Here is a 17,073-nt window from a genome sequence, read left to right as displayed (position 1 = left end):
GGCGAGGCTCCGCGGGGCTCTTGGGTGTCAGGGGCTGCTCTGCGCTCCGCTGCCATCCGCGGGGCTGCGCACTGCCCGAGCCGACCGCTCCGGGCTATATATAGAGGGTGTCCAGACCCTGTAAGAGGAGCCGCCGGGCGCCGCATGACGCACGGGGACAGCTGGGCAGAGGCCTACTCCCTGAGCCGCCTTGACTCAGCGCGGGGGGTGGGGGGTGGGGCTCACGGGCCTTCTCAGAACTGGAAAGTGCCCCTGTTTGCCACGGCAACCCAGGGAAGCCTCTGCGTTCCTTGGCCCAAAAATGCCGCTGCCCCTGGAGGGGGCTCTGGCCCCAGGCTGAGGTCCACAGGGTGGGAGGCCCCTGTGCCAGGGCTCTTCCCTGCCTTCGAGGCCTGTGCGAGCACAGCCTTCCTCACGGCCCTTCCCTCGTGTGACCACTCCTGGTCACACTAGGCTTAGGCATCCTGCTTGGTGAACATGCCCTGTCCGTGTAGAGACACTCAAAATGGGAAGGGGTGTCCTCTGCAGCCCCGACCAGAGACCTTTTCTTAAACAAACCCCTTAAGTCAACAGTGGTAGGTGTTTCTCTGCTGAGCCTCAGTTTCCCCTCCCATCCAACGAGTGGGAGGAGCTAGAATCCAAGCCCTCTGACAAAGGACCCCTGGCAGCCTGCTTCAGGCAGCACTCAGAGGCCTCAGGCCTGCCAGGAATTAGCTTTCTAGGATTCTGCTACTTTCAGGGGTTTAGACCTTCAAACCTCCAATATTCTAGCGACATTCTGAGCTGTTGAAATAGTGGCACTCCCCAGAGTCTGCTCCACTCGGGGACTTCGCCCGAGTGCTCCTTGTCCCTGGCCCTCTTCAGGCTTACTATGTTCCTGCCTGGCTTTGGGGCTCCTGAAGCTGTCTGTGATTTGAGGCTGAGGCTAGCCAACCTCAATGCCCACTTTCTGGACTTCTGTCTAGCCCCCACCCCCAAGCCACACATCAGTTTCAGCCTTGGAGCTTAACGCATTCTCCAAGTGCCAAAGGCTGCAGCTGTGGGTTAAATTTAGCCTGGGACACTGGTGGGAGGCGTAACAGCACCCCAACCCTGCCTCTGAGTCACTTGTTTATAACCTTGGGCTTGTGGGGGACAGGAGAAAAGCCCTGGGGCGGAGGACTGAGTCATGTCCCCTTTTGTGATTCCAGAAGCATCACTGCCTGGCCCTCATGAGCAGGACAGTCACTCAGGCTTGCGGGGCACACACCTGGATGGGCTCCAGAGGTGGGCCATCCACCCCTCCGCAGCTTCAAGGGCTTGCTCAGGAGGGTGCCCATCCCAGCTGGGCAGTGGGCGCTTCTAGGAAACATTGCCACAGGCCCGAGCCAGAGCAGAGGTGCCCACCTCTGACCACTTGGGAAGACCCCCCCGCCCCAAGCGAAAAAAAAATGTTTGTGATCACAACCTCACTTTCCAGGGACCTGAATAGAAGAGCTGACTAAAACTTAATTTTTAACTACCCGGTGACTTAACATCGTATTTTGAGTTTATGACAGATTCTGTGGTGCCCATTCCCTACCAGGCTTCCCAGTAGAATATTTAAATGTGGCTCGTTCGTCCATCCAGAGCTGCTGCGCCCAGTTTAGTGCTGGCTGAGCCCATTGTTAACACTGCTCCTTTACAGCTTACAGCTGTTGGGGTGGGTGTCGTGGGGGAGGGCACATGAGGGTGAGTGCTGTGGAGACAAGTGGATCGGTGGAGGCGGGGGGGGGGGGGGGGGGGAGGGGGGTGGGGTCCCAGCCCCTGGCCCTGGCTCCTGACCTTCCCTGGCAACAAGGCAGTGTGAGAACGCCCATTCCTGTCACACACTGAGCCCAGGAACCGCCCCAACAGCAAGCGGCCAAGCCAGGTGCTGAGCTACACCCTGGGCCTGACACTCAGGGTGAGGGCGGTGTGCCCACTCAGAGGCACCTCGGAGCTTGGCCTTCGGAGCCCCTGTCCTCGGGCAGCACTGCTGGGAGTATGGGGAAAGGGTCTGCGCGGCCTCCGACAGTTACGCTGCCCTTCCAACCTGACTGCACAAAAGCAGGCCAGGGCCAGAGGGCGCTCAGACCAGAGACTTGTCCTTGAGCCGGGAAAAAACCTGTCTAATAAAGACCATGAGCAGCAGACTTAAGCAATGTGACCAGTTATTACAATAAAACATCCTAGAGGGAGAGAGAGAGAGAGAGAGAGAGAACATCAGAACAAGAATTAAGTATATCACAACTTGGATGCTGAAAGAATCAGCTGGTACCAACGCCCAGAAGAATATTAAATATTAAGTGCTAGAATTATTTGGAAAAGATTTGAAAGCAGCAACCACAAAATATTTCAATTAAAAATCCTCTTAAATTTCCCGACAGGCATGGTGATGCACACCTGTGATCCCAGCACTTGGGAGGCAGAGGCAGGTGACTCTCAGTTAGAGGCCAGCCTGGTCTACAAAGCGAGTCCAGGACAGCCAAGGCTACACAGAGAATCCCTGTCTCAAAAAACTAACAAACAAAATCCTCTTAGAAAGAAATAGAAGTGATACAGAAGAAACGAGAGAATTACAGACCTGAAAAAGTACACAAACAAAGAAAAAATCTTCCTGTGTGGCCTTGATGAAAATGAGAGAATAGCCAGGGAATGGTGGCACGTGCCTTTAATCCTAGCCCTCCGGAGGCAGAGGCAGGTGGATCTCTGAGTGCAAGGCCAGCCTGGTCTATAGAGCAAGTTCCAGGGCAGTCAGGGCTCCACAGAGAAATCCTGTCTCAAGTAAACAAAGAAGGTGAGAGGATAAATCACCCCAAGGAGGAAGCCTAGAGCCCTCCCCTGCCAGATGACAGTGAGATGTTACAGTGAACATACAAAGGGCCTCAGGCCCCGGGAGCAACAGCTAGCAGCTGCACCACGTCCTAACCCACAGAGAGAGAGAGAGAGAGAGAGAGAGAGAGAGAGGAGGAAGACGAGCCAGAGCAAAGGTAAGCTAAGTAACAACAGCTGAAAACACTGAAAGTTAAGACAAAGCAGGAGAGGCAAGATGGGTCAGTGGTCAAAGGTGCCTGAGGACAGAGTTTGATCCCTGGAACCACAACTACATTCCTCACACAAGGTCCAAACCAACAGATTGAGGCTAAGCAAACTGTCAACAGGACATCTGCAGAGAAACTCATGCTAAAAAGTAGAACAGTTAAAATTTTTTGAAAAGGATAAAAAACTTCGAAAGCAGACACAGAGAACACAGATGCATGATCCTCGAAGGGGAAGAGCAGCCGTGTGAGCTACAGTGCCTTCACGTCACAAGTTACAGCAGCCACAGGAAGCGGCACCTTTTTTTTAAGGCTGAAAAAACCTGCCAATCATGGATTCTGTGCCCAGTGACACCATCTGCCTGGGAAACAACCCCAGGGATCTGACAGGGTGCTGCCCTTATGCCTGATGACCGAAGTTTGATCCCTGGACCCTAGAGAAGGAGAGAAGCGACTTCCTTAAATTGTCTTCTGACCTGCACATGTGTGTGATGGCATGATCCCACCCCCAAATGAATAAATAAATGGAAAACAAGCAAACCAGAGGTGAGGAGAGGATCAATAGGTAAAGGTGCTTCCTGCTGGCCCCGACCTAACATTCACCCTGAGAATGGCTCGGGCCAACTGTTCTGACCTCCTTGTGTGTTGTGGCATGTATAGTAGTTCCTCTCTTTCTCTCTCTCTCTCTCTCTCTCTCTCTCTCTCTCTCTCTCACACACACACACACACACACACACATATACAAACACCCAATAAATAAAATGTAAAGAAAATCTCAAAGACGTACAATGGAATTTTGTTCACTCTATAAAAGGAAGGGATGGGCCCATAGGGTCTGCAGAGACCTATATTCCAACCAAGGCCCATGCATGGAGATAACCTAGAACCCCTGCTCAGATATAGCCCATGGCAGCTCAGTCTCCAAGTGGGTCTCCTAGTAAGGGGAACAGGGGCTGTCTCTGACATGAACTGATTGGCCTGCTCTCTGATCACCTCCCCCTGAGGGGGGAGCAGCCTTACAGACCACAGAGGAAGACAATGCAGCTGCTCCTGATGAGATCTGATAGGCTAGGGTCCGATGGAGGGGAGCAGGACCTCCCCTTTCAGGGAACTGGGGAAAGTTCATAAGGGGAGAAGAGGAAGGGTGGGTGGGACTGGGAGGAGACTAGGGAGGGGCCTGCAGCGGGGATACGGAGTGAATAAACTGTAATAAACATATAAACAGTAACTTTTTAAAAATGGAAGGGAACTGAGCCCTGAAGACCCGGAAGTAAACACGGTGGGCCCCATTTGTATGAGGCCCTGGAGGAGTTGTGAGTGAGTGGAGAGTGGCAACCGAGCTCTGGGGACAAAGACTGTGGCACTCCCTCCAGAGAGGGAGCATTTCAGTTTGGGAAGTCTTTGGGAAGTCGAGAAGACCTGGGGTGGCCGGCTGCTCACAGCGTGAGGGCACCATCTGTACCCTTGGGCGTGGTTAAAACACAAAAAGCTTGGGTGAACCGCCTGCCGCGCGGGATGACCCGTGTTCAGACCTCAGATCCGTGGAAACCCACATGCAGTACAGAAAAATCTGTAGCCTGTTGAGCCACCAGGAGGTGGGCGGTGGGAACAGTAGGCTCTCCCGAAGCCGGGCCAGCTAGCCTGGCCTGCACCGGTCCCAAACAAAATGGGAAGAAAAGTCCGACAGCTCTGAGCTTCTCCCGCACACTGCGACACACACGCAGCAGCATTCACTCACACACACACACACGAACACAAAATCACACGTGTTTCATCATCGCTGAACATATACACTGTGGGGGCAACTGGACTGTGCCACTGGGGGAATCGGCAGGGAGCTAGCCTGAGGTCGAGAGTGTCCAAGCCAGGAAAACCTCAGTGGAGACTGGCAGGAAGGAGGACTGCGCCCTCCCTGTTCTGCGCCTGCGCACATCGTCCTGGGACCCCCCCGCCCCCGCACTCTTGCACCTGGAATTCCTCTTCGTGCAAATAGGCGTCGGTCCGCTGCATCTCAGCCCCAGCCAGGGATATACCCCCACCCTGAAAACCCCTTCGCACTCCTCAAGGTTCACACAGCCCTGGTTCACCCCAAATAAAGGGCACAGCTGTTTCAATGACGATCCTCCAAGAGCGGCTGAACCGCTGGGAAAGCCTGAGCTAAAGCGGCTGTAACACTTGAAGGCCTGCTTCCTTCCGGTCCAGCGCCTGACCCTCAGTGCTGCCTGGGCTCCGGCCCTAGAGGCCACGTGCACACGGCGAGGAAGTGCTGAGAGTCCCGAGACTGGATTTGACTCTTAGAGAGTAAAGTAAATGAGTGTGGCCGGGCACGGTAACCAGGGGCTGTGAGCTCTGGGGAGTGAGGAGAGCATCGATCCTGCTGGATCCGGGGGTGAGCCCTCAGCTCTAGGCACACAAAGGCTAAGCCTCAGAAACAAATTTTTGTCCTACAGAAGCCTGTAAACGCGCGAGCGTGCGGGGTCTCCAGAGCAGGAGGAACGTGTGGGCAGGTCCTCGCCCCACAGAAGAAGGAGCAGCCTGCGCCCCTCTCTCCGACAGGCCTGAGTTCGCTTGTGGTGGACGCTCTGGTGGTGAAGACCTGTGTCCTTTGTTCAGTCGCCCTCTGTTTTAGCTGGACGGGTTCTGACTTTATTATTATTATTATTAAATAGTTTATTCACTTTGAATCCCAGCTGCAGCTCCCTTCCCGACCCCTCCCAATCTCACCCTCCATCCTTCTTCTTCTCCTATGCCCCACGGTTCTAACATTTTAATAGTGCTGGTCCTGGCCACACGTGCCCATCTCAGGGGCAGAAGAGGAGCAGTGACTTCTCCTTTTGTCCTTAGTACAGCAGGAGGCTGCTTGCAGCCACAGGGACCTGCAGAGAACTTTGGTCTTACCCAGAAGCCCCCCCGGGGGGGGGGGGGCTGGGGCTGGGGTCTGACCACAGGGCTTCAAAAGCAAACCTGCAGGAAGGCAAGAGTGTGAGAAGAGAGATTCAAGGCTTCTCCACCCCCACACGCCCCCTCCCCCTGGGAAACAGGTGTACTCAGGGTACAGCTACAGCCCAGCTGGTCTGGCTGGCACAAGACCTTGGGTTGGGTTTCCCGTGCTACATAGGAGCCAGTGTGGCGGCACACGGGTGCAGGCCCAGCGTGGGGTGGGTGGAGGCAAAATGGAGCGTGGGGGAGAACGAGTGGGGGTGCTCACACCGCATGCGCACACAGGAATTCGCTTGGGAGGTGAATCAGTGGCTACGTGTGAAGCTGGGCACAGTACACACACCTGAAATCCCAGGAGCTCTCTGGGAAGACGGGGGGGGGGGGGGGAGGGTAGAGATACAAGAACGAAGCTTAGAGGCCAGTTAGCCTACGAAACAGAAAGCCAAGACATCCCGCCCCAACCCCCAAAGTGTGAAAATTGACACTGACCTTGCTCTGACCTCTACATATTCATGTTGGCACTCACAAGTTCTCGCATATGCACACACACACACACACACAAGTCAGCATGGCTGTGCCACAGGTCAAAGCAGCCTGTCTTTCTGGGCCAGCAAGGCCTCTTCCAAAGACCCCTTGGGTAGTGTCACCGAGGTGGGGGAGGCTTGTCACTGCAGTGGGATGCAGCTTCACACCAAACACAGCTAAAAAGCCATGCCAATATGAGGGAAGGGTTAGGACCAAGCGTGCACAGATGGGCCCTGGCCTTCCCAGCCAGGCTTCAGGACAAGAGGCGACACAGAGCAACCTGGGCCCAGTCAGCAAAACCTGGGTGGATCAGAATGTCCCAGACTGGCTGATTGCTGACTGCCCCCCACAGCCTATAGCCCAGGGCCCTGTGTGCATGCAGCGCCAGGCTGAAGGAGAGAGAACGGAGGGGGAGACAGGAACATAACAGGACCCTCTGGAGGCATGCCCTCCTGTCACAGCCTTGCTGTCTTTCCTTAGGCTTGACACTGGGAGCCAGCTCCATAGAGCCAGCTCTGTGAGCCTGGAACTCACTGTGCAGCCAAAGGCGGCTTTGAACTCCGGGCCCTCTTGCTTCTGCCTCCCAAGTGTTGCAGGCATGTCGTATCCCACCTGGCTTCTGAGGATGTGAGCACAGCCTGTGTCTTCTGCAGACCCACAGGAATCTGCTCGGGCCACTGCTCCACCCATGGCCTCTCACCCCGGGCTCCAGGCCTGCCTCAGGCAGGGTGACAGACCACAGTTGAGAGATCTTGCACCCATGTCCCTGAGCCCCAAGTTCTGCCAAGCAGAGCACGAGCAGCAGGGAATACACGTGAAAACCTTGATTCTCAAGAGCTCCTGGGGTCCCAAAGCAGCAGAGGGCCGAGCCCTCAGATGAGAGGGGCGAGGGCCTGTGACTGGGGCCCTAGATTCTCGCGTGTACCTCCAGGGGGTTACCACCTCAGCGGACCCCAGAACTTCAGGTCTTTCAGGCTCTTGTGTCTGATCAGATGTACCATGGGACTCATACCATCCCAACCATGAAGGAGAAAGAGGGGCCCCATGGTGGCCCTAGAGCCCATGGGTCCCGTCACCTGGAATGCTGGGACCCCGGCTGCCCTATCACAGGGCGGCAACACACAAAAAGAAGAGGCTGGGTCAGGGGCCAGGAGCGAAACCGAGTTTATTCCTTATCACTCGTCTCGCCTGCACGCCCACTGTCCCCATCCTGGGACCACCACAGTGTCATACACAACCAGACAGGAAGGGTCCACAAACCCAGCCCCTGTGAGGGATGTGGAGGTGGTCCTCCCTGGGTTCCAGGCCCTCCATGCCCTCACGGGGACTCCCCACCCACTGCCCCAAGACCAGAGCAGCCTGCATCGTCTGGTGAGGGCAGGCCCAGGGCTAGACCTGCCAAGTCCAGCTAGGCGACAGAGCCCAGCGAGTCCCCAGAGGCGACGGTCCCAAGGCCACCGTCTCTTGGCCAGGGAAGCTGTCACTCTGCTCCAGGTCCTTCATGTCGACATTCAGGGACTTGACCCTCTAAGTGTAAATTCGGCAAGGTGAGAACCCCACTTCCGCTGCTCGGACGGGCTTATTGCACGGGGCAGTAAGGGGGTGCCTTTCACGTGGGCAGGTGAAGGGTGCAGCACCAGGCACTCGGGGGCCTCAGAGAGGGGGCTGTGCCACCTCCCACACAGCAGCCACCCCAGCCGGTGCCCAGAAACCCCATCTGGGCCCCAGGCGAGGGTGTGTGGAAGTGCAGGACACCCAATCCTTGGGACGGGGTTTCCTCCCCAGCCCCTGCTCTTCAGATTGCTGCTTATTGATGAATGGCCAGAGAGACCAGGGCCCCAGGCCCCACGAAGGCCACCAGGTGATGAGGGTTGGAGACCCTTTGCAGTGGTCAGCTTATTTTATTATTTTTGGAGAATGTAAGCCAGCTCTGGGGAGCTGCCAGGCACTGGGGCCGGAGGTTAGAAATGGTGAGAGGCAGGGAAGAGGTCCCTGAGGACAATATGGAAGCCCAGAGATTAGGGGTGCGGGGGTGTGGGGTGGGGGATGGGCTACAGTGAAGGAGCTGCAGGCCCAGCCTCAGGCGGTGGGGCAGGGCTCTGCAGCTGAGCAAGAAAACTTTCCTTTCTCAGACGGGGCCCACCTGTCTCCCCAGGGGACACAGGAGTCCCAACTCTTCAGGCTGGGAAAGGGCACCCACCCAGGCGAGCTGCCTGCTCAGCCCTCCCTGCCCAGAGGACAGCCGAGTCTGCCGGGAACCTTGGGCCTGCCCACAGCTGTACAGAATAAAGTGCTTCGTTTATTGATGAATGAAACGTCCCCAGCCCGCTGTCCCAGCGCGCGTGGGCCTCTGAGGGGGTCGGAGGGGCTCGGTACCCTCTGCCAGGCCCCTCGGGCACGGGCCTCTTCGTGTGGCCATGCTGGGAAGGGGTGGGTGGGAATAAGGTGCAGAGTGTGACAGACAGAAGCTTATAAACACCGGAGATCGGAACCAGGAAACGCAGCTTACGGAAATTCCCTCCCGTTTAAACGCAGGAATAAAGACACTGAATGACAACAGAAAGGGTCACCTACGAAAGCCTCCCGAGGGCAAGCGAGGGCACTGGATGAGCTTCCTGCTCCCACAGGGGCCTACACACAGGGCTCCCCTCCCTGCCAGGGCTGCGGTGTGACATCCCAGACAATGCAAAGTGCAAGGGACAGGAACCAGCAGGAGGCAGGCATTGGCCCGGCCTCAGGAGGAGATGAGGTCACGTGTGGGCCTCTGGGGAGCAGATGTAGACACATGTGTCTCCCGGGGAGAGGGTCCAGCCAGGCAGGCTGGCAAGGGACAGGGGTGCCCTGTGGACAGCTCCCGCCCCTCCCCCCACCCCACAGATAGCACCGTGGAACCCTGAACTGCTTGCCCGAGGCTCCTGTGGGACCCACTCTGGAATCTCATTCTCCTGCAGGACCCCTGGAAGCTGGGGAGTCAGCTTCTCTGCCCCTGGAGGCCTGAGCTCCGCCACCCGGAGACGTTCTCTCCAGGATCTGGGGTTCTTGAAAGGTCCTGAGCCTGCCTGGTAGGGATGTGAGCGGGAAGAGACGCCCTTGGGGGCCAGCCCCACCTGTCCCACGCAGAGGGGTTCTGGAGCCTCAACATCCCTCCTCTCCTCGGCCCAGCCCTACGAGGCATCCTGTCAGGCCTCACCGGCCTCCTGGGAGCTACAGCTCCAACAGGGGTGCACCCAAACTCCCTCCAAACCCTCCCATCCTAGGGAGTAGTCAGGGGCACGCGGTAGCTGGGCGGGTGAAGCTGGCCCAGGCCCTGCCTGGCTCCTGGCCCTGCCTGCAGCCCAGAGCCTTCCTGCCCTGCGCTGGCTGCCTCTGGCACCCCTCACCTGGAGGGGTGCGGCCAACCGGCCAGTCTGTTCCTTTGCTCCCAAGGGAAGGAAATCTCCAAGGAGCTGCACCAGGACCCCAGGCCAGGGGCAGCCAGCCGCAGCCCGGCCCCCGTCAGTTTCTGCCGTCCTGGCCAGGAGGCCTGCACGGGGTCAGTTAGTGTCCAGCCTGGGCGCCGCCGTGGGGAAGAGCGGGGCCGCGGGCTGCAGGGTCGTGGCAGGCAGGGCAGGGTCGCTGGGCAGCGGGTGGCTGACGCGGAAGCACTTTTCTTTGTGCGCCTTCAGCATGTTGGAGAACCGGAAGCGCTGGCCACACACGTCGCAGGGGTAGGGCTTCTCCCCCGTGTGCGTGCGCCGGTGCCGCTTCATGTTGGGGCGGCTGGTGAAGCTCTTGCCACAGATCTCGCAGATATACGGCTTCTCCCCTGGAAGTGCAGGGGCAGCGGGGGTGTTTGCGCCGGCGCCAGCCCCCACCCCGGCCCACCCAGCCCAGGGCTGAGCGCATGCGCACGCGCACCTGTGTGGGTCTTCATGTGCTCATCAAAGTACTGCTTCATGTTGAAGTCCTTGCCGCACCACTGGCACATGAACTGCTTGTGGCCAATGTGGATGCTCATGTGGGACCGCAGCTGGTACTTGTACTGGAAGCGCTCGTTGCAGTTCTGTGGGGAGGGGGAACGCCACAGGCTGCCTCATCCTGGGCTACCCAACCTGAAACCCCGTGGGGGGGGGGTGCGCGTAGGTGGGGGTGTGTGGGTGCAGGTGTGACGTTCCGGGGTGGAGGCCGGAGGTCAACCTCTGGCGCTTGCTCAGGTGCCTCCCACACTGGCAGTTTTTGAGACGGGGCCTCTCAATGGCCTGGATTCTGTTTAGCCTGTGCTCACAGGGCACCGGATTGTCTCTGCCTCCCCAGCACCCCCCCCCCCCCCCCCGCCCCCCCCCCCCCCCCCCCCCCCCGCACGGCCACACCCAGCACGCCCAGCTTTACTTTCTTTCTTTTTAAGCCTAGACCAAAGCTCAAGTTCTCACACCTGCCAAGCAGCACTGTCCCTGCGCTCTCCCTAGGCCTCCCTCTGCTTGGCTTGCTCGTCCTCCCCAAACTCACTGCCCAGCTAAGGCTGACCCTGCGCTGCCCATGGCTGCCCCAGTCCCCAGCACCTGATCACAGGCCTGTGCCGGCAACCCCGGCCTGCGGCGCCAACCCCGGCCTGCAGCGCCTGCTGGCGCCCTCCTCCCGCCTGAGCACGTGGGTGGGTGGAGCCGGCAGCAGCAGGGCCCGGGCTGCCGAGCAGGGCTCACCTCGCAGCGGAACGGCTTCTCCCCCGAGTGCTGCAGCGAGTGCACCTTGAGAGACATGCTGCGCTTGAAGGACTTGCCGCACGTCTCGCAGGTGAAGGGCATGTCCTTGGTGTGGGCTGCAGAGGGGCTATCCGTCACCTCTCCAGGTACCTGCCCGACCCCCACCTCCTCACCCGCCATCCGGAGGCCCTGCACCCCACACTGGACTCAATGGACTCCCAAGGTGAAGGCTTCAGCCTTGGGCTCGGTGACCCTCAGAGCCCAGGGAGAAGACAGCTTCACCATCACCCACCTCCTTACCCAGCCTACTCCAGGCCAGCACAGCGACCCCGGAGTCTCAGTCCCATCCCGTTTACACTATGCGGTGGAGCAAGGGAGGCACGGCTGCCAGGGGAGCCCACTCAAATGAGAAAGGGAGACCACAGAACCCAGACACTCAGCCAGGCCCACCTCGCCAGTGTGCAGCCAGGCCTGGGTGGGTGGCTAGCACACTCGGGGAGGCCTTTTTACTGTGTCCAGTGTGACCCCTGGGAAAGGCTGCACTCAAGAGAAGCCTGAAGCCCAAAAGGTGAGAAGGCATGAGAGGCCTAGCGGCTGTCACATGGAGGCAAGACCATGCCGGTGCACATGGCATCGTGTAACTGGGGAAAGCTGCTTCTTTCCTGTGTGTTCGCGCGCGCGTGTGCGGGGGGGGGGGGGGGGGGGGGGGGGGGGGGGGGGGGCAGAGGCTCGTGCCGGGACCCACAGCCTGGGCATCCCATCGCGCTGGGCAGACTGCTCTCTCCACCCCTCCCCGCCGCCTGGATGAGCGGCCGCCCGCCCATACCTGCATGGACTCACCAACCATGTGCTTGCGCACGTGTGCCATGGTATAGAACTTCTTCTCACAGATCTCACAGGAGAACTTCTTCTCCGCATAGCCGTGCACTATCTTGTTGTGCTCGTGCAAGGACCAGAGCTTCTTGAAGGCTTTGCCGCAGGTCACGCACTGTGGAGAGCGGACAGAGCTTTGCCTGGGACCTGGAGGTAGCCTTGGCCCCCACGGGGCCTCAGTTTCCCCACCTGGGGAGTGCGGTAAGAAGGCTGATCTGATGCTGCCAGAATGGGCCGACGCCTTCCACACCTACCCACATGGCTGCCCCGGGCAGCTCCTACAAGCTCTCCCGGCTAAGGCCTCCCCAGGCTCTGTCGGCCCCTGGCCTCTCGACACTGCGGCTGCAGGTCGGTGGACGGACCTTTCAGTTCCTGTCAGTACTGGGCCCTGGTCAGTGCATGCTGCAGAGGGCCCTAGGGCACCCTCGGAGGGTGGGAGGCCTGAGGGCGGCTCTCCTGAACTCTGGTCCTGTCCACCCCCCAGGAGGGGCTGGGACCTGGCATGAAGGAGTGAAGGCTTAGGGTGCAGCAGGAATAGCTGAGGGACAGCCCAGCAGCAGCAAACAGGTGTGTCGTGTAGGGATGGGCAGGTCACCAGGTCACACCTTCCCCACTGGCATCACAATTAGCAATCAGTGGAGGCAATTAGCACCCGCCTACCTGTGGTCAGGGTATTTTGTTTTTCCTCCTTCCTCGGCCAGAAAAGGCAAAAGCCCCTAGCTCGCTCTCGCTCTGTGTGTGTGTGTGTGTGTGTGTGTGTGTGTATGTGTGTGTGTGTGTGTGCGCGCGCGCGCACGCTCAGACACATGCAGACTGGCCCAAGGCTTGGCAGCCATCCCACCATACACACACACAAACACACACGCACGCACGCACGCACGCACACGCACACACACACAGTTTCTTTCCAAATTTCTCATCCAGTCTCTTTTGCCCAGACACAGGGTAGCTGACAGTTCCACAGCTATATGCAGGGAATAGCCCTGGCTGGCTCCCTGCTGCCCTGCACACTGGCTCTGGGGGGAGCGAAGGGTGGCACCCCCTCCAGGCAAGGCCTTTCCCTTCTGTGCATGTAAGTCTAGTGCACGGCCTGTGGAGCTGCAGACTTGTTGAGACACATCGCTCCCCAGTTCCTGCTGTGCCCCCCCCAGCCGACCCTCACCTGGGGTTAGGCTCCACCTGCAGGCCAGGCTGGCCCTGCTGTCCGGGCAGCAGTCTCACCTGGATGTTCCGCTCGCAGTCTGTCTGCCTGTGCAGCTGCAGCTCGCTTTCCAGCAGGAAGCGCTTCCCACACTGGCCGCAGATCTGCATGCGGCTGTGGGTCACGTTCATGTGCTTCTCCAGGTACCAGCGGTTGTTGAAGACCCGCGGGCATTTCTGGCACGGATGCTGCTGCTTTTCCTCCAGCTTCACCTTGGCCCCCAGCCCATCAGCTGCCTGGGTTGCCGGAACAGCTCCGGAGGCCTTGGGCCTCTTCCCACCTCTGCGCCCAGCCTCCTCCGGCTCAGGGGTGGCTCGGTGCCGGGTGCTCTGTCCCCGGGACCGTGTGGACATCCGGCTGTGCAGTGGAGGGTCCGCCTGGCTGCCCTGACAGCCGGTGGGACCCGCAGGGTCCTGCCTGCCCTCAGCCTCGCCTTCCTCCTCCTCCTCCTCCTGCTCGCTGGGCCCTTCCTCCTCTTCCTCCTCCTCCTCCTGATCACTGGGCCCTTCCTCCTCCTCCTCCTCCTCCTCTCCCTGGCTGCCTCCCTCTTCGTCCTCCTCTTCCTCCTCTTCTTCTCTCCCGCCACTGCCCCCGCCCTCCTCCTCCGAGTGTCCCTGCATCCCACCCTCCTGGGCCAGCACCACAGTGGCAGGATTGGCCCCAGTGCCTGGCTTGCCCTCAGGCCCAGTGGACACATGCAGGGTTTGGTTATTGAGGTTCACCTCCACAATGATTTGTGACTGCTCCTGGCGCCCGTAGGTGCCTGTGGCACCCAGCTCTGGCTCCAGTCCCTCTGCACTTTCCAGCTTGCACAGGCTACCGGGGGCCTCGGCCTCCTCGGGTGCCCCTTCCTTCTCCTCCTTGAAGAGCGGCTGTGTGGGCCCTGGAGGGGCAGCGCCTGCATCCTCGGCCGCCCCGGCCCCATCCTCCACACGCACGGAGTAGGGGTCGGGGCCCTCCCGGGCGTAGATCTTCGGCAGGCCCGGGGTGTCCGCCTCCTGCTTGATGTCGCAGTAGTAGGGCGGCGGGGGCACCGGGGCGCAGCTGGTGGCTGGTTGGGCCAGGGCCACGGGGCCTGAGGGCGCCAGGGAGCGGGCGTCCAGCAGCTCCTGGCAGGAGGCCGCGATGTCGGCCATCTGCAGCAGCGAGGCCGCGCTCAGCACCTCGTGCACGTTGGCCGCGTTCACCAGCAGCTTGGACGTGTAGATGAAGTTCAGGATCTGCTGCAGGCCGCTGGGCGCCAGCGCCTCGAGGGACAGCTCGACCCGCTGCAGCTGCTTGTTCTGCGTGAAGAGCGAGTGGAAGAACTGGCTGTAGGCGGCCAGCACGCCCTTGTGCGCGGGGAACACGCTCCGCTGCGGCACCAGCACCAGGTCCACGTCGCACAGGTCCGGCTGGAAGAGGCGCTGCTCGTTCAGGCGGCCCATCAAGCAGGCGAAGTGCAGGGCCACGTCCTCCACCAGCGAGAACTCAGCCGCCGGCGAGTCTGTGGTCTTCTCAACCAGCAACTGCGGGGCGGGGACACAGGACAGGTGAGGCTGGCGCTCCTGGGCGACAGCGTCCTGGGACCTGTGCCCCGGGGGCCACTCCGGGCCTCCTCCCTTCTCTTCCCCTGCACACACCGACGGGCACCCCAGGACACCTAGTCACTTTTCTTCGGTGTGTCCTGGCCTTCCTCCTGTCAGTGTGCCCAACTGTGACCACATGGACAGCGAAGACCCAGCTCCTGCATCCAGGCTGCATCTGGGCCCCCTTCACGGACGGTGCCCAGCAAAGGCCTCCAGGGGCTACACAACACAGCAGGCTGAAGAGGCCAGGGCCCCTCTAGCCTTGGCAGCTTCTTGTGCCCAGGGCCCTCCGTGGAGGATGGGCTGTTTTCTCCGGTCACCACACTCCCAAGAGGAGACCTCAGCCCGGACACGGAAGCTCCAGGGTGGCCCTGTCTTGGAGGCCACGCCTCCTGGAGACCCCTAGGGACCTTAGAGACTATGGGACCAGACTGTCAGGCCTTTCGGCTCATCCCAAGCTGCAGAACAGAGTCCTGCTTTGTCCTGCCACGAGGTTGGGTGGCAGAGATGCCTTAACCCTTACACAGGACCTGGGGCTCAGCAGACACCAGGCCAGCCCCACAGGCCAGCTCTGGATGCTCCACAGGCTGTGCCTGGACAGACAGCAGCTTCCTGTGTCTGCACGTCGGTCTGCCGCAATGGGAGACCTAACCCTACCAGCTCTTCCTTGGAGGACCAAGGGTGCAGCTGCCCCGTCCGTCCACCCTCCTGTCTGCAGTGAGCAGGCCGGACGGGGAGGATGGAGCAGCAGCTTCTCCCTCAGCGGTCTCAGGGAGAAGCTGTTCCGGGCTGCAGGTGAGCCCTGCCAATCAGCCGTGGACATACCCGCTGTGCCCCCGGAGTCGCCCGCTGTCCTCCAGTTTCCTCCACCACCGCCAGCCACCCATCTCTGCGGATCTCAGAACTGCAGACCCATCTAGCTGGGACGTGGCACGGAGCCCCGCCCATCCCTCTCCTCTGACTCACTCCGATTCACGCTCTGGAGCCAATTCCGGCTGCAGATGGAGAAACTGAGACCAGCAAGGACTGCCCACGGAGCCGCGGCCACCCTGCTGTTTGGGTACCCCTTGTGCCTGGGGCACTCCAGGCGCTGGATGGTTCAGTGAGTTCTGTGTGCGGTGTGGGTAAAGGTGTGGGGTCTGAGGAGCTGCCCAGCCCTCGGACGGCCACGGCCACCACACCCTCTGCCGCTGCTCCTCCTGCCGGTGACCAGTGCCTGCACTACTGAGGGGCTGGGCAGACACAGGCCTGGAGCCCCGTTCTTTACAGAGCTCCCCAGGCCCACCTGAGCCTAGCAGGGGCCCTAAAGCCACAACCCAGTCTGCCCAGCCACGAGGGGCCCAGCTGTGTGCCCATCCAGCTCAATGCCCACCAGCTGTGAGGCCTCTAGCCAAACGTTTCCGCATCCTGAAGCTGAGGCGGCCTCTCCACCTGGCCATGCAGGCTGCAGCTGCAGCCCCCCACCCCAGGAGGCCACCTGCAGGGGCCACCAAGCTTTGACTCCTGAAGGCCAGCTGGCGAAACCTGGGGGCAAGCCAAGCCACCCGTTTCTCCCTGGGCATCCTGGGAGTGCCCAAGCCGACCAGGGCTACAGGCGCATGACTTCTGGATGCCTTCTTCAGAGAGGCCTGGGAAACAGGCTCAGAGACGGCAGGGGGGCGGCCCAAGGTCACACAGGAGTTTCCACTCCAGCCGTGGGGGCCCCCCGCCTTTGGCTCAAGCTGTCCCTGTCTCCGGCAGGGCCGCTGCAGCCCACGTGGCCCAAGGCCCGAGAGGGAATCCGACTCCCCCCTTATCCCCCATTCCCAGCCCCGGGGCGGCGTCGTCCGGGTGCAGAGGAGCGCCCCCCTCCGCCCGCGCGCAGCAAGACCTCGGCCTTCCACGCCAGCACCCCCACCCCAGGAATTTCACCCCCTAGGCGCGCCGCCGCGCCGCACTCCGGGCCCGGACACCCGGCAGAGGGGGTCGAGGACCCCGGGGGAGGGGCCAGGCCGCCCTGGCCTCCGTGCCTGGTCCCGCGGGGCCGTGCGCTCCGAAAGGCGGCGCTCGCTGGTGGGCGGATAAGCGGGGGGACAGGCAGGGCCCTGCGTACCATGGTGCCGCGGCGCTGGGAGCTCACAGGGCCCCGCAGGATCGCGCTGCCCCCGGCGGCCGGGCCCGGGCCGCTCCATGAAGCGCTGCGCTGGGGGCCGCCCCGGCGCAGGGCCCCGCGACCATGGCCCCGGGGGCGCGGCCGGCCGGGCGGGCGG

The 17,073-nt window shown here is 60.8% G+C and overlaps 1 protein-coding gene across 1 annotated transcript; it reads right to left on the bottom strand.

Moving 5' to 3' along the window:
• Window positions 1-8,368: 8,368 nt before the first annotated feature.
• Window positions 8,369-17,065, bottom strand: Zbtb47 (zinc finger and BTB domain containing 47). Its single transcript, XM_055601729.1, has 6 exons — window positions 16,917-17,065; window positions 13,277-14,764; window positions 12,023-12,170; window positions 11,183-11,298; window positions 10,401-10,545; window positions 8,369-10,308 (listed from the first exon to the last, which is right to left on the bottom strand). The coding sequence occupies exons 1-6, from the start codon at window positions 16,917-16,919 to the stop codon at window positions 10,037-10,039; spliced, it is 2,172 nt and encodes a 723-aa protein (XP_055457704.1). The 5' UTR covers window positions 16,920-17,065; the 3' UTR covers window positions 8,369-10,036.
• Window positions 17,066-17,073: the final 8 nt, after the last annotated feature.

This window comes from Psammomys obesus, unplaced genomic scaffold (assembly GCF_907164565.1).
Source record: "Psammomys obesus unplaced genomic scaffold, mPsaObe1.curated_primary_1811, whole genome shotgun sequence".
NCBI lineage: Eukaryota > Metazoa > Chordata > Mammalia > Rodentia > Muridae > Psammomys > Psammomys obesus.
The sequence above is the reverse complement of the archived record's forward strand: the minus strand, read 5'-3'. Positions and strand labels throughout refer to the sequence as shown.

Coding starts and splice junctions, on each gene's coding strand:
- Zbtb47 (XM_055601729.1), bottom strand. Junction 10,546..11,182: donor AGAAGCCGTTCCGCTGCGAG/GTGAGCCCTGCT, acceptor CCCTCCCCACAG/AACTGCAACGAGCGCTTCCA. Junction 10,309..10,400: donor GCACATGAAGACCCACACAG/GTGCGCGTGCGC, acceptor CTGCACTTCCAG/GGGAGAAGCCGTATATCTGC.